The 17,066-nt window shown below is 36.3% G+C and overlaps 1 protein-coding gene across 1 annotated transcript in view; it reads right to left on the reverse strand.

Moving 5' to 3' along the window:
• The window catches only part of BCE2 (2-oxoacid dehydrogenases acyltransferase family protein), a 211,242-nt gene extending 196,874 nt beyond the window's left edge, over positions 1-14,368 (reverse strand). The window contains exons 1-2 of the mRNA XM_089419674.1: positions 13,997-14,368; positions 11,020-11,172 (exon numbers count right to left, since the gene is read on the reverse strand). Coding sequence (XP_089275800.1) covers positions 11,020-11,172; positions 13,997-14,161 — 318 coding nt within the window. The 5' untranslated portion in view covers positions 14,162-14,368. The remainder of the gene's footprint in view (positions 1-11,019; positions 11,173-13,996) is intronic.
• Between the last annotated feature and the right edge of the window lie 2,698 nt (positions 14,369-17,066).

Genomic DNA, 17,066 nt, shown 5'->3' on the forward strand with positions numbered 1-17,066 from the left:
TGACAATGATGTGTTGGTTAAATTATTCAGTAAAAGGCCCTCTCCAGATCAAATTTTAGAAATTGCGAAAGACAAGGAGCTAACTTATCAAAGAAGGGATAAAGATCAAAGTGATAATCATGCTCCCCTTCGAAATTTTAGCCCTACCTTTGGAATGAATATTGACTTGGGTGGATGGTTGAACAATTCCAAACTATGGGTTCCTGTTACCGAGGTTTTGAAAATCCCTTCCCAAAAGGCTAAGTTGCTAAATGCCATTGAGAATCGTCGTATTAATGTTGCTCAAGAAAAGGCTCCCAAGACTATCTACTATGATGGTCCTATGTATTTGCAAAGTATGGATTCTGACAATAATGAGCATCAAGCTTTTTTCATTACCTTGATGGTTAATGGTTACAGGTTGTACAATTGCATGTTAGTTTCGAGCGCTTCAGCTTGTGTTATGACCAAGAGGGTCATGGAACAACTAAATTTAAGGATTTCCAGGCCTTACTACAACATGTGTGCCATGGATTCTAAGAAAATTGAGGTTCATGGGTTAATAAAGGATTTACAGGTCCATTTGTTTGTCTACCCTGACATTATGATCGTAATGGACATAGTTGTAGTTGATGTTCCTGATGCTTGGGGTATGCTATTGTCTAGGAAATGGGCCTCTGATCTAAGTGGAAGTATCAAAATGAATTGGTCATATGTTATGATTCCTTCTCCTGGAGGTTCCGGGTTCATTAGACTAAATATGGAATTAGAAAGGAGATTCCATGTGGAAGATCCTAAGAAACCCATAATGAGGTGATCACCGACAAACCTGAGTTGGGGAATTACGTTATTTTGTCTAATTCCATAATCCCCTCAGAAGTTAAGGTTGATGAAGAGATAAGTGACCTGAATAGTCAAGTATGGTATATGCATTTCGATGGTGCATCATCTAGGCATGGTAAAGGTGTTGAGTATGAAGCTTTGTTGTTGGGCCTCGAGTTGGCAAAGGCCTTAAAAGGGTTAAATTGCTTCATATCAAGGGAGACTCTGATTTGGTTATCATGCAAGTTAAAAATAAATTTACTTGTAAGAATCAGAGATTGAAAAACTATCGGAATGCAATGTGGGATATTTGGAATACTTTGATGCTCTTGACTTCGAAGTTATCCCAAGACAGCAAAATAGTTTGGCCAATGAACTTGTAGTCGCATCTACCTTGCAATTTCTGTATTCAAGCTTCTGTGATCCATAATGAATTAAGCAAAGTCTTTTGGTAGAAATCACATAAGAAAAAAATTTGGCCAACACGTTTCGAACCAACAAGTGTGGTTCATCATTAGGACCAGATGAAGAGGCAGACCATCGCAAAGGCTTAAATAGAAAGCAATGTAGAGACATAATTTCAAGTAACGGCTATATTTGAACAATAATATTTAAATTATGATATTTAATTTATTAATATATTAAAAACAAATATTATTAAACAATGGCTATATATTATCCATTTAATATAGTCGTTACTTAATAATATTTGTTTCTAGTATATTAATAAATTAATATCATAATTTAAATATTATTGTTCAAATATAGCCGTTACTTGAAATTATGTCTCTACATTGCTCTCTATTTAAGCCTTTGCCATGGTCTACCTCTTCATCTAATCCTAATGATGAACGACATTTGTTGGTTTGAAAAGCGTCGGCCAAAAATATCTCTTATGTGATTTCTACTGAAAGACTTTGCTTAACACTTTGCAATTGTCTGATGAATTAGTGAAGGATAAGATTAAAATGGAAATTATTTTCAGATCTTCCATTCCAGATAACTTAGAGCATTGGCAAGTTTTGACGATGAAAAGCAAGTGATTCACTTTTTAAATAACTTCGATGAGTTTGAGAATTTTCGTGTAAGTTGTAGGGAGGATGGATCTAATGACTATGAAGATATTATAAATCCTACTCCCAGGAATGTTGTTGCCTTAGAGCAACACTTTGATCGACATGATGCCATAAAGAAAGGAGAAGCAAATAAGATGAATCCTGGCGAATTTATTGAAGTAAATATAGGTACCCCTAGTGACCATAAATTTGTTAAAATTGGTAAGGGTACTAGTAAGGAAGAAAGGAAAAAGATAATTGATTTACTTCATGAATATCGGGATGTCTTAGCATTTTCTTATGATGTGCTAAAAGGTTATAGGGAAGATGTCATGGAGCACACTATCCCTTTAAAGGATGAAAATGCTAAGCCCTTTCGTCAGAAGCTTAGGCAGATAAACCCTAGGTTGGCCCCCTTAGTCTAAAAAGAGCATGCAAAAATGCTCACAGCTAGAATCATTGCTCAGACTAGGCATTCATCATAGCGTTCCAATCTAGTGATTGTTAGAAAGAAGAATGGAACAATTAGACTTTGTGTCGATTTCAGAAACCTTAATCTAGCATGTAAGAAGGATAATTACTCTTTGCCAAACATGGAAACTATGTTGCAAAGGATAACGGTTTCTGGAATGATGTCCCTACTTGATGGTTTCTCTGGTTACAATCAAGTTTGGGTTAAGAAAGAGGATCGACACAAAACTACTTTCACCACACCATGGGGTACATTATAATACATTCGAATGCCTTTTGGATTAACTAACGATGGAGCTACCTTTCAAAGGGCCATGGACTATGCCTTCAAGGGTTTAATTGGCAAAGTTATTGAATTTTATCAAGATGATCTTACAGTTTTTTCTAAGAATTGTATCAGTCATATAGGTCATTTTAGGCAGGGTTTTGATAGATGCAGAGAATTTGGAATCTCTTTGAATCCTACTAAGTCTGTTTTTGGAGTAACAGAAGGGAAGTTGCTTGGTCACATCATTTCCAAGGATGGGATCAAGATTGACCCTGAGAGGGTTGAGGCAATCCAAAAGATTCCTCTCCCTCATAATCTCAAATCCCTTCAGTCTTTTCTTGGAAAAACCAATCTCCTTAGAAGATTTATTCCAAACTAAGCATAAATAGATAAGCCTATTCAAAGTCCTCAGAAAAATGATGTTAAATTCTTATGGAAAGACGATGGCAAAAAGGCTCTTCAAGAGATCAAAGGTGCTATTGCTAAAGTTCTTGTCTTAGTCCCAATTATTCAAAGGACTTCATGATTTTCTCTTTTGCTTTTGAAAATACCATTATTGGTGTCCTGTTACAAAAGAATAAAGATGGTCACGAACAACCTATAGCTTTCATGAGTAGAGCGCTTCAGAATTCTGAATTAAATTATACTACCATGGAAAAGAAAGCTTATGCCTTAGTTAAATCTCTTAAGCATTTCAGGACTTATGTGGGTTATTCCAAGATCATTTCTTTTGTCCCACACTCTTATGTTAAGGATATATTAACTCAAACTAGGACTCGTGCTAGGTGGGTTACTAAGATTCAAGAATATGATTTAGAGATTAGACCCACCAAGTTAGTCAAAGGTCAAGGTTTGGCTGAAATGATGACTGAGGGAAATGAAACAACTCTTGGTTTGATTTGTCTTAACGATTAATCTTCGCCTGAGCTGCAAGGACTAGGAGAGCATGAATGGTACAAGGATATTATTTATTACTTATTATATCTTACATGTCCTAACCATTTAGTTGCTCATAGGAGAAGGGCTCTTAGATTAAAAGCGATTAAGTATTGTCTTATGAAGGAGGTCGTTGGATGGAGAAATCCTAGGGCATTGTACTTAGATGTGTGGATGAGATAGAGTCTAAAGAGTTGATTTCTGAGTTTCGTTCGAGATTTTGTGGTGGTCATTACGCTGCTAGAACTACCGCCCACAAAATCCTTAAAGATGGTTACTATTGGCCTTCAAATTTTTCTGATGTTCATCAATTTGTTAGAAGTTGTCAAGCTTTCCAACTGTTCACTAGGAAGCAAAAGCTAGTTTCCCTACCCCTACAACTTCTTGTTGTTACGGCACCTTTTTAGCATTGGGGTCTGGATTTCATCGAGAAATTCCATGAAAATTCTAGCAATGGCTACTCATGGATCTTGACAGCTACCGATTATTTCACTAAATGGGTTGAATTCATTCTTGCTAAGAATTCCACTGAAAAATTCATAATGGATTTTATTGAATATCATATTATTACTAGATTTGTTGTCCCAGTGAAAATCACCACCGATAATGCCAAGGCCTTTAGTGCTATGGACTTCTCATCTTTTTGTTTTAAGTATGGCATTGCGTTATCTCATTCATCTAACTACTATCCTCAAGGTAATGGCATGGCTGAATTAAGTAGCAAGAATCTTATAACCATTATCAAGAAGATAGTAGGAGATAGATAAGAAGCGGTCCTGGGATAGCAAAATCAAGTACGTTTTATGCATAGATAGAATAACTAAAAAGAAAACTACTGATAAAAGTCCCTTTGGACTTGTCTATGGCATGGATCTGATGTTATCTGTCCACCTTAAATTACCAGCTTACCAACTCCTTCAGCATTTTTCTAGTGATAAAGATGCTCTCCAAAACAGGATTGAACAAATTGTGGAGTTGGATGAAACATGCAGCAAAGCTTTTGATAGTATATGCAGGAATCAATCTAACATTAAGAAAAGCTTTGACAAATCTTCTCGGGCTAAATCTTTGCAGGTTGGAGATATGGTTTTACTATGGGATCGCAAAAATGAACAACCAGGAAAGCATAAGAAATTTGACAATTTGTGGCAGGGACCTTATATCATCCGAGGCATTGCTGGTCCAAATTTATTCCATTTGAGCACATTGGAAGGAGAACACTTGACTTACCTGAAAATGGCCAAATGCTCAAGTTGTGCTTCAAAGAAATCATTTGATGCCATGGGGCATCCTTTGTATCATATTTCTAACCCTACACTTTGTCATTTTAGCATTTTATTTATATTCTTAGATTAAGTTTACATTTCATGTTTGTAGAATTGTTACAGAGCTTCTATTTCATAAATATAATGTTATATGATGATTTTTGGATTATACTTGGATGGACGCTACTTATGTCATTTTGTGTTTTCTTTGGGTGCAGATTCTGGATTCTCACATTCCTTCGATAAAGCAACATGTCACCAAGTAGATCCAGATGTTGACCACTCCATGTCAACTACCCCATAGTTGTACATTTGTTGGCGCAAGGATTTCCATCATGTCTGAGCACTCAAATGATCCACAGATACATCACGGAGTTTTGTAAACCCATTCTACATTCTGTAATGTAAATGATCCTAGTAAGATAAATGTATGTAACAACCTAAGTAAATTCATTTTTCTGTTGATGATTTCTATCCTAGGAGGTTTTTCGTCTCACCCATTCATGTGTGTTTCTAAACACGGATGATCAGCAGAGTGTTTCCCTCCAGCCTCACCCCAAAGTTAGGGTGGATTTTGTCATCAAGATCTTAGATGAGTCCTAGTGTTATTTATCGAGTCTCTGTAAAAGTTATTTGGGAATAATTCTAGCTATTTGGTTAGATTATTTTATTACAAGTCACTTAATCCCCTCATGAGTCAATTAATAAAAAAATTTGACTAAAATAAATTAAAATGCTAAAGCCAAAAATTTAATTAATTTAGGTCCTAGGAAAAATTAAATTCTCCAACATTTAAAATTCGAGGGTTTTAAAGCTTTTAATTTTTAGAGGTCCCCAGCCAGGGGAATATTGAAAATTTCAAGATATTTTGGACCCTTGGGCCTTAGTAGTTAAGTCAAAGTCAATTTTTTAGGCAATTAACTCAAAATAATAATTTTTGAGTTAATTAAAAGTGAAATTCGATTTTCCTCAAAAAGGTAACTTAATTTGGACAGTGATGATTAAAAGATCTTTTGATCTTCATCAACAGTCGAGATTACTTTAATGGAGATCAAGCCATCTAGCTATTGGAGCATTTATCTATATATTAGAGGTCTCTCTCCATTATTGGGATCCGAGCATTGAATCATGTACTTGCTCTGAGAAAGCTCTTGTAACTTTTTTCTGGTTAATAAAACGCAAAGACTTTGGGGTTCCAAACCATGGTGTTCCTCTTTCAGATTTATGTCGTGATATTGCTCTTAATACTCTGTTGCTTTTATTTGTATTTGTTGGATAATAGCCTTTGAGGATTGATTTGTGCACAAGTATCTTGCACAGATTTCTGGATTTTTAAAATATCATTTTGATTTGATAGAACTAGCAGGTATCTCTATTTCTTGATGATTTTATGATTATTTTGAATCTCTATTAATCTAACAATCATATCTAAGTTTGCAGAAGTTATTATTCAGGATTTGGGCGTTTAGGGAAGTCCTCAATTGGACCAACTGACTCTCAAATTACAGAATCTAAAGAGCCTACTGTTTTTAATTTTTGAAGTCATCTTACAAAATATTTTATTTGCAGGGTTTTTCTTGGGCTTGTGCCTCTTTAAAATTTCCAGTTTATTTATAAATTTGTGCAAAATTGTTTAGATCTGGCTAATAGAGGGCTTTGATCTGCAAATCTACTAGATCTGTAGAATATTATTATAGATTTGTAAATTTCAATTTTTTTAATTAATTGGGGTTTTGGGTATTTCAAATTCTTGTATATACATGTTTTGGGGTTTTCTATCTTTTGTTTGTGCTAGAATAGATCTGAAGATTGTAGACAATTTTTGTGGATTTTGGAGACGGATCTAGGCCCTGAAGGGCAAGATCTGATCTCCAATTTATTTGCAGGTTGAAGAAAAATTTCAGAAAGGAAACTTGATCGGAGTTCTGCAGATCTTTCGAAAGATCGTGGGGAAATTGAAATTTTTTTGGGCCTAAAGGCCTTGCGCTGGCCCTCTCCAGTTCTCGGCCCTCTTCTTTCCTTCCCAGCGCTAGCCATCTCTAGCCCCCCGCTTCTCGACCTCCCTTTCTTTCCTCTCAGCCTCCCTTACCTCTGACTTTCTCGGCCTCCCTTACAGTTAACTCCCTTGCTCCTCCATCCTCCTTCTCCCTCATGGCATCCTCACCTTCCTTCTCAACCTCTCTCTTCTCCTTCTCGGCCTCCCTTTCTCACTCTCGACCTCCTTGTCTTCTGCTTCCTCTCCTCCCTCCTCCCTGCGCCTCCCTTATCCCTCCAGCTCTCGACCTCCCCTTCCTTCTCAGCCTCCCCTTCTTTCTCAACGTCCCTCTCTCTCTTGGGCTCCCTCCTCTCAGCCTTCCTATCTCGCTCACCCTCAAGCCTCTCTTCCTTCACCCTCTCTCACCATAAATTTTCACTAAAAATTTCCCTAAAAATTTTAACAAAAAATTCTCAAAAAAAATTCTAAGTTGGCATTTGGATTTGAAGATTTTCAGTGACTTGGGCAGCTTATCTCCAAGTATCTTCAAGCCCCTAAGGGCTCATTGGTGCACATCATCTAAACCCTTACCCAGTTCATTTATATGATTGAAAGCAAGACTAATACTGGCATAGAGTTTCAATTAGCTAAAATTTAGCAACAAATTTAGCTTGCATCTTTTACTGCAGTACATTTTAGAAATAGAATTATTTTCAGAAACTTTTGCACACTAATTGACAAATTTCTGAATATTATTTCACTGTTTTTTCAATAATTTATTTCTGAGTTTTAAGATCAAATGCATCACTAGATTGGAAATAGTTAAACTCGGAAATTCTCTGAATTGTTAGTTATATGTTTGTCATGTGAAGTTTTTGTTGTTACACATTGAAAAAATCTTAATTTTGAATGGTTATAGGATCACTGGTTTAAAATAAATTGTTGGCATTGTCATTTGTTTTAACAGCAGATTACTAGAATTGATATTTCAGACTTTGCACCTAATTGTTGTGATCTGAGTTTAAACACTTAATTTAATTTCTGAAGTACATTTGTTTTTACATGCTCATTCAAGAAGGATTAATTTAGTTTTACTTATGCATCTAATGATCTCTGATTGAGTACCTCATGCAAATGGATTTCTAAATATAAAGTGTTTTATTTCCAGCATTTTACAATGGTTTCCTATTGTGTTTTCAGTAATTATTTGTCCAGACTTCATATTGTACATTGTTGGTATAAGTATTTGTTTTCACATTAAGATCATTTTTTAAGCCTTAAGTTAAAAAACGCTCACAGCATATTTCATAAATAGCTCATATTTTAGGCCCTCCTTTCGCCATCACATCATTTCACTTTGCATTTGCATGTTAAGCTAGTATACTAGATTCGTTTATACAAACTTGCGCCCCTCCTTTCACGCATTACTCCTTTCTATGATGTTTGGAGTTGGACCTCTTATTTTCCACCTCCCGCCCTTGTGATCCTACATATGATTCTTCCTATCCTCGCTCTTTGGTTTGTTGCATGATTAATCATAGGGGCAAATGTTTTCATATTGATTGGATTATATGTTGGTTGCATTGGCATTATGATTACACTTAGTATTTGCATAAGGTAATATGCATGTTAGAGCAAGATGCATTGCATGTTGATTTTTTCATTAGAATTTAGCATCATATTATGTTATCATGCTAGATTAGATGAATTTAGATTAAATTTGCATTTTAGAGTAGATTTTATTTCCTGTTGATTTTATGGACTATCAAAAGCATAGTCGATCAAAGGACGCCATAAAAACATGTTGCCCTATTTTCTTAGTCTTCGATGTGTAGGTAACAGGTCTGCGGTCCCAAGAGATTGTTGATGTTCTCATGACCTTTCATTAGAGTACATTGTTCGTGCACTCTACCGTGAGCTATGTTACCGCTAAAACTAGCAAGGGTCCTAGGAGTAGATCCTCCAGAGCAACTACTAGGTCAAGGGCAAAAATGGAGCGGTAGCCCACTGTCACCTCAGCTAAGGCTCCTTGCTCTTTATGGACTTTCACCGTTGGGAGGAGACTCGGTATGATAGGAATCAAAATAATGGACGTGTCAGTGAGAGGATTAAGGGTGATTCCAAAGGCCTATTCCTAAGAGAGACTCAGTTGTATGGCTTTCTTGCTTTGAAAGCAAGGTAATAGGCACTCTAGGAAGGGCTAAAGGGATTCGGGCTAGGGTTTGGGAATTGTATCTTGTAAAGATGATTCCTAGGCCTAGAAATCCTTACGGAAACTTGGTCCTCATGTGATCTTTGTGGAGTTGGAGTTGTAAAGTTGTGGGACCACACGGGACTAAGTGGACCCAGAATTAGGTCAAGGAAGCGGAATTGATCAAAGACGTGGAGTTGTAGCAAAGGTTTCAACAAAATATAGACAGTTGTTAGTGATTCCTTGGCAGCGTTTGTTGCAAATCTTTAAGTTTAACAATTGCAAATAAGTTTGCTCTCTTGAAGCCCATCTTGAAGCTTTAATGATAAGATTCAATGAATTACAGTGATGGTCAAAAAGAGAAAGAGTAGCGTGTTAGTCAGTTTTATTTTATGAATTTCCAAACTTGAATTTTGAAGTTGAATATACTATAGCGTTGCATGAAATCACATAATAATCAAGTAATAACAACCCTTTTTCTAGTTTGGAAGCTCCACATGTTTCTTTGATTGGAAGGAATTTGATTGGCAAATTGTTGATGGATTAATATCTTGATTTTTTTTTTGCAGTGTTCCAGAATTCAATCTTTTACATATTTCTTTGCAAGATGGAATCTGTAGGATGGGATTTGATTGGCAAGTTTTGGAATCTACAGGATGGAAATAAATTAATTATTTTATTGTTTTCTTTTTAGTATATATTAAATTTAATATATTATATTATTGTCGCTCCCAACTTGACGTTTCCTGTAAATTTGGGCAAAGCTTCTAGCTGTGACGGATACTTGTTCCCCCGTACCTGAAGTACCCACATACCAGAAACTTGTGCAACATAGAAAAAAACGAATCTTAAAATTAGAATGTACCCATTTGAAGCAATCATTCTCTCATGCATGCCAAAGTTTTCTACCTAACATGCTTGCACGGGAACCCTAATAAAAATAGTGCTGAAACCTAAACTGAAGCACTAAATCTTGTGTTCCCATGTCACTCTAAAAATAGAACTCACCCTCATCTTGAACACTAGAACTAAAAGATGTATTCATGAATCATCAATGTATTTAAGTCTTGACATTGAACCTGGCAAAGTATGTAAATATGTTATGTAAAATATTATGAGGTCCTTAGTTCAATCCCCTGATTAACCCATTTCCATGTTAGGAGCAGGTGTGGTGCACCTAGTGGTTATAGTGGTAGTAGACGGAATTGACCCCGTGTCAAACAAGTACAAGACCACCCCAATTGCCAATTCCACTAGTCACACAAAAAAAATAGGATTCCATAAGGCAATAATGAAACTGAGTGGGATTTCATATCGGACATGCTTACCTAGCCAACCTTTGGAAGCTTCTTAAATATTGCCATTATTACCCTCTTATCTAAAGCCTCAGGAAAATTCTATGTAAAATACAACCTTTCTAAGGTGATCCCCCTTGAGAGGTCTATCAGAGATGATTCCCTGTTTGCTCCTTATCTTTACTTGCTTACAGCTAGTGATCTTAGTTGCTTATTGGAAGTGGCTATTTGCAAGATTAGATCAAGAGTATTTCACTTCCTTGAGACAGACTGTTGCTTAATGCTCACTTCACGTATGACTCAGCCCATGTCCCAAAACTCACGAGTTGGTAGATGGAAGTTTACAATGCCTGTCATGAGTGAAGAAAGAAAACGATCATCATCAGTTAAGGGGGCTATCCATGGTTGGCTAATAAGAAGATAGATTTTATCCAACCAGGGCAACTGCTTTGGCATTTAATGATTGCCCAGTTGAACAGTGAAGATAGATTTTGAATAGGCTTAAAAGAAAATGATTGAAATCGATTCACAAGGATCTGTCGCCTAGCCGGTGAACATCCAAGATAGAAATCACACTTCTGGACACGTCTTGTACTATTATTATGTAATTATTCCATGGTTAACTTTCAATGTTTATAGTATAAACATATCTCATAATGGAATGTGCATAAACAGATAGAAAGTTTGCATATAAATCCAGGATTTTAAATTTAACTTGGATGCAATAGCACTTCAAAAAGAAACTACTCTTTTTTCACTCACCTCTTGTACAAACCATTGAAGGAGCTCACACTCTGCAATCCCCTCGCCTGTTTGTGCCAATGGAACTTCAACTATTCCTGCAGTAGGTCCTGCAGTGTTTACTTGAGCTTGACTTGAGAGAAAATGCCTTTGAATTGCAAAGGCGCACCCAAACTGCACCAAACACCGAAATTGAATATAAGAAGGATTACCCTAAAATGAATGACAATGCAGTTGGCAAGTGACCTTTACCAGTTTAATGGTTTAACCTTAGAAAATACTCACTATTAAACATCATAGATTAGAAAACAGTCTTATAATCATATTATCTGACGAATATGTCAAGGATACATTAAGCCATGATGACATCTGGAGCATAAACACATAATTAAGGCCATAGTGATCATATTACATTGCTGGACACATAACATGATATAGAAATGCCACAGCAACTTGTTTCCACGAATGGTGGGCATCATCAAGAATCCTTAAAATGTGTAAAATGTGATGCTAGAGACAGGGACAGATGCCAACCAGAATGAACAAATGGCTGTCATTACAACCTGCATAAACAACTTTAAATTCTAATAATGCACAGAACCATGCATCCAGATGGTTCAAAACATCAATATAACTTCTAGAACTAATAGACTGGAAAATAAAAAAAAAGTTGTTTGTGTTTAAAAAGTGGGTCCTCATTAAAAGTGCCATTGGTCACTGAATCTTGTGGTCCCGTGCTGCTTTCACACAAGAGGACTCTACTTACCACAAACCATGGGCAGACTAACTAATGACAGAAAACAAGCACATCAAATCAGGATTGAATGGGAACCCATGAATCTTGGTTTTTCTGAAAGTTAATTGGAGAAATGTGTCGAGAGGTTGAGGGCTGCACAACATAACACTTCCATTAAATTACCCTAGACTTGCACCTAGCCTTATCCTTTTTTGGCATGCCACCCATGTCCAACTCGAACATGAATTTGGCCTAGTCAACCACTACAGTGCCTCTAGGAGGTGACTTGACCTTCAAATCGGATCAGTGGCCGGCAACGAATTCCATTCCAAACCAATCATCTACAAGCCTGTGCAATTTTTATAAGAAAAATGCAAAAAGAATTAAAAACAGCAAAATAGCCCCGTTTCCCCCAAACTTTAAAACAATCTTACATAATCCCATCAAACCACCCCCCAACTCCATTTGCCACGCACCTCTCTAATTAAGCATTTGTGAGCATTTGGAATTTGTGGAGCTACACTGAAGAGTTGTGATTCTCTTAGAGCTTGATTGGCGTTCTTTGTGGGCTGTTTTTAGTGGATTTTGCATCCAAATCTAAAGGCTACATAGTATATACATGAGCAAACTTTGCATATTTGGTCTCAAATGGTTTGGATTTGTGTTAATGTACATGAATGCATTTTTATTCAAATTCTCATATATTATGTATTTTTTTCGTAAACTGGTTCATAATCCAAGTCAATTCCAATAGGAGTCCAGTCTGACCCTCGGTTGATTCTGAGTCTGATTCTGAATTTTAAAACATGGGATCGACAGCAGCAAAAGGGGAACCCTGGTGGATGGCTTAATATTTTATTAAAATCATCATTGAACCAAGAACCCATCAGCAAATCTTAAGCTGAAAACATTATCCTTTAAAGAACACTGATAACAACAAATGAGAATGTGGGGATATGTTTTTTACCAAACACAAAAACTTATCATTAGATACACAACAGCCTAGAATTTGCAATATGTCAAAGTAAAAATGTACTAATACACATAGAACTTTTTCAGCTGGTGTGATTTCTTGCAGGGATATTTATATCATTTATAGTATATCAGCATTTGAATAACGAGGCAGATCATTTACTATTATACGCAATGCCGGGCTACTTCGGATGTATAGGCTAATTGAGGAAGAGGCAACAAAGAAGTCTTGCAAATGGCAGGGCCATAGTTTTCCCTTTTCCGCATGCATCAGTGTCTGGCACTAGAGCTCAGACTCTATTAAATATAGAAGTCGTGACCAATACTCAGATACTGCAACCTACCAAAATAATTCCAAAAAAGCTTTTTTCTGTCTCGAGAACTGGAAAATTGAAACGAATTCTGTGTAACTGAAACAGGGTTTTTTTGGTTTGTATTTTTTGAAGTTGCTTTAGAAACACACCCTGAAGGCGAGGACTGCAGTGCATAACACAATTCTTTTTAACTTGGGTGCTAGGTCTGAGAGTATCTATTCCACCAAAATTGCTGGTGGCAAGTTTTACCCAGCTTCATGCCTTTTGAGATGCCAGTTGGAAGGAGCAGGCCACGGCAAAAATGAAGCCCCGGTACCTGAGCATTATATTAACAAAATTGCTGATGGCAAGTTTTACCCAGCTTCATCCCTTTCGCGATGCCAGTTGGAAGGAGTAGGCCACAGCAAAAATGAAGCCCTGGTAGCTGAGCATTATATTAATAAGTAACAAGTAAGCAAGGTAGTAGAAATTCAAACATGGTGTTGTATGTGGAGTTGCAGCAATTCACCGACATTGTAGGGATCAAACTTTAGACCGACCAATGGATATGGGTTATTAACCAATCAAGATGTCATACCAGAATATTTGGCAAGACATTTACATTATCTGTAAAAATTCAAACCATGACGTTGTATATCTCCAAGGATATATATCCTATCTTATACTAATCATTGGAAGAATCTGTACCTATGAATAGCCACTGCAGGGAATCTCACTCAACTAATTGTCAACCTAACACCGAATCACTTAGGTGAACCATACTTAAATTTGCGTTAGCTGTAATGAATTTGACTAAATTTAAATCTTGAAACTCAATAGGGCCAATCTGATCCTCGTTTGCAATTGAAATGCAAAGCACATATTCCCCAGCCATTAAATGATGTAAAAGAAAAACACTAACATGACAAATTAAAACTGAAATGGAATTAATTAATTAATTAATTATATGGGCAAAAAAAAATTACAGTCCACTCACTCCTTCCTGTGCAAAGCCCGGTGCCGCTCTAGCCGGATAAGGAAATCTCTGTGATGACTCTGTGTATTTGTGATTTTGAAATGAGACTGCGAAACAAAATTTTCTACTGCTGTGAAATGGGTGTGATGAAAAATGAAATAGCTTCTGTTGCAATATCCGCTTCATTTTCACGACAAAATCCCTTTCAGAAAATTTACAGAGCCTTCGGAGGCGATTTCGTAATGGGTGACGTTCCAAATATTAATTTTACAGGCGAGGACACTGGCCAAGAACGGTAGACGGTGACGCCTCTCTTCTAATTCGACGATTTATTTATATAGGTTTGGAGCGGTACGTTTAAGAAAACTTGTCAAAACAAAAAAACTTGTCAAAACAAAACTGAATTTAAGCTATCAACCCACGTTCTCATATGGTCACGACACCAACCGGAGGTGGATATGGATAAGACTAAGAGTGTCAGTGGTATCAAAATACTAATGATAGTCAACGAGTAGGTAAGTCTCGATATGCTCATCTAATTATATAATCAAGTAATCAAGAGTTTTAACTTAAAATGGAGTGATAATTAAAGAAAGAAAAAAATTATTTTAATGTCTATGAGGTTAAAGATAGTTTATGGGACAAATTGCTCCTTCATTTGCTTGATGTATTTGTCTCTTTTTTGTGAAGCTTTACAATAAATTATCTCAGCGTCTCGACAAACCCCTCGCTAAATAGATTATCCCAAGAGCTCGCTGCCAGCGTATCTGCATAACTTTCCATGTTGTCTTTGAAGGCCTCACATTTTAAAATGAAATGTTTTTCTATTTCCACTTTTCTGGAATAACAAAAAATGCATACCCTTTCCTCCCACACTTCCTTTGGCCTTTTCCAACGCCCTGTTTCACAACGGAGTTGATGAGAATTAGTCCTTAACTGAGCAATAAGAATTTTGGCTCTTCAAGAGATATTGACCTCTATGTATGCTTTTGGTTTATGATTATGAGTGGGATTAAATACTTCAATATAGTAATTTTTCTTTCTTCCTAGCTCCTTATCCCAAGTACGTTTGTGTAACTTTTCCATAACAAAAGTTTTTATCTCTTTGTTGTTCATGGGACACGCATTCAAGCAAATACCCTATTTACTAAACTATTTGTTATTTTGCTGCATCCAAGTTTTTTTTGCTCTTGCACAATTTATCATTAAAGACAACCTTAGGCCATCTACCCTCTTCCATTTGCTCAATTTTTTTTAAATACCTTATGACTCACACCATAGCAATTGCTTCAATAAGAGCAGTCCCTATTTCACTTAACAAGATATCATAAGGAACTGCACTTTTAATCTTAAATTTGTTTGTAATCAAACGCTTCTGAATTTTCTCAATTTGTCTCCACTGCATGTTGGAGGTATTGCTAGCCCACAGTTCACAACCATAGAGAATCACTGGAATCACTAGAAGCCCAAAAAGAGTTTGAGTGGTCTTCTAATCCCATAACTCTGCCTCTCTACACCTATTTTGAAAAGCATAAAATGTTTTCCAACCCCCCAAAGTTCTTTTCTTTCTACGACCATTCTAGCTTAGATTTTTTATTGAAGTCAATTCCGAGATATTTGTAATCCGCAACTTCTTCCATAATGTTGCCATCAAAGTAAAACTTATGTTGGTTATGTTTTATTTTCTTAGAAAAGACCACTACTTTCGTTTTGTTGATATTGACTTGCATCCCCACACTTCTACAAAAAATGCTCAAGGGATAGTGAGTGCTCTTGCAAATCAAGAGCATGTAAGGCTCCACCCTAGGGTCCTTTATAGAACTAAAATTCTCAATTTCAAAATGCAATAAAACGAGAAATAATTTATTTCTAACTAAACATTTAGTCAATGATAACTTACCATTAAAAGTTATTTCCTCCAATTAAATAGTAAGCATTTCATTTCAATCACTTACATGAGTAATTTATAAGTAGAGGAATACCTGTTCTGATAGTCTGGTTGAGATGCCCCTGAGCTCCTGATCCTGTTTTGATGTTCCTCTTGACTACCGACTGGATTTACCCCTCAGCCAACTAGGAAGTATTTCCTAGCCCAGGAAACCTCCACAAGTTCCCTAGCCCTCCAAGCCCAATTCCAACCAGATGTAGTGTGTCCAAGATAAACAATACCCTCCTTCTCTTCCTTTTCTTTTCCCCACCTTACTCTCAAAACAAATCCTCCAAAACCACAACCAAACCAATACCAAAATCAAGCCAAGCATCCCCCCTCCTTCCCTCATCCTTCCCCTTTTATGCTCCCCCTTCTCCTCTCCACCTCAACCACCTCTCATTAATGTCATAACTACTCCCTCATCCTTACATTTGACTTCTCTTCTCTCAAGTAAACATGAGAGGGCATTTAAGGATGTGATATGAATATAAAATTGGGTAATTAATTGGAGAGGACCATGTCTTCTCCCAAGTAAATATTTTGGGGATGAAAGATGAATATATAAATTGGTAATAAATTGGAGAGGACCATGTCTTCTCCCAAGTAAATATTTTGGGGATGAAAGATGAATATATAAATTGGTAATTAATTGGAGAGGACCATGTCTTCTCCCAAGTAAATATGAAAGGACATTTTGGGGATGTGATATGAATATAAAATTGGGTAATTAATTGGAGAGGACCATGTCTTCTCCCAAGTAAATATGAGAGGACATTTTGGGGATGTGATATGAATATAAAATTGGGTAATTAATTGGAGAGGACCATGTCTTCTCCCAAGTAAATGTTTTGGAAATGAAAGATGAATATATAAATTGGTAATTGATTGGAGAGGACCATGTCTTCTCCCAAGTAAATATGAGAGGACATTTTGGGGATGAGGTATGAATATAAAATTGGGTAATTAATTGGAGAGGACTATGTGTTCTCAAAAATTTTAAAATTTGGGGAGGTAAATTGAGAATAATAACAAAATTTATATGAGTACTAAATTTACAGTTTCACCAATGTAGGTATATACCAATATTTCTTGATAATAATAAGTCAATATTTTAGGGTGATTTAAACCATAGTAAAATTTTTATGATAAGATTAAGTAGGC

The sequence above is a fragment of the Pinus tabuliformis genome, chromosome 4_1 (genome assembly GCF_031772625.1).
Source record: "Pinus tabuliformis cultivar Carrire ecotype Pingquan chromosome 4_1, CPIR1, whole genome shotgun sequence".
In the NCBI taxonomy this organism is placed as follows: domain Eukaryota; kingdom Viridiplantae; phylum Streptophyta; class Pinopsida; order Pinales; family Pinaceae; genus Pinus; species Pinus tabuliformis.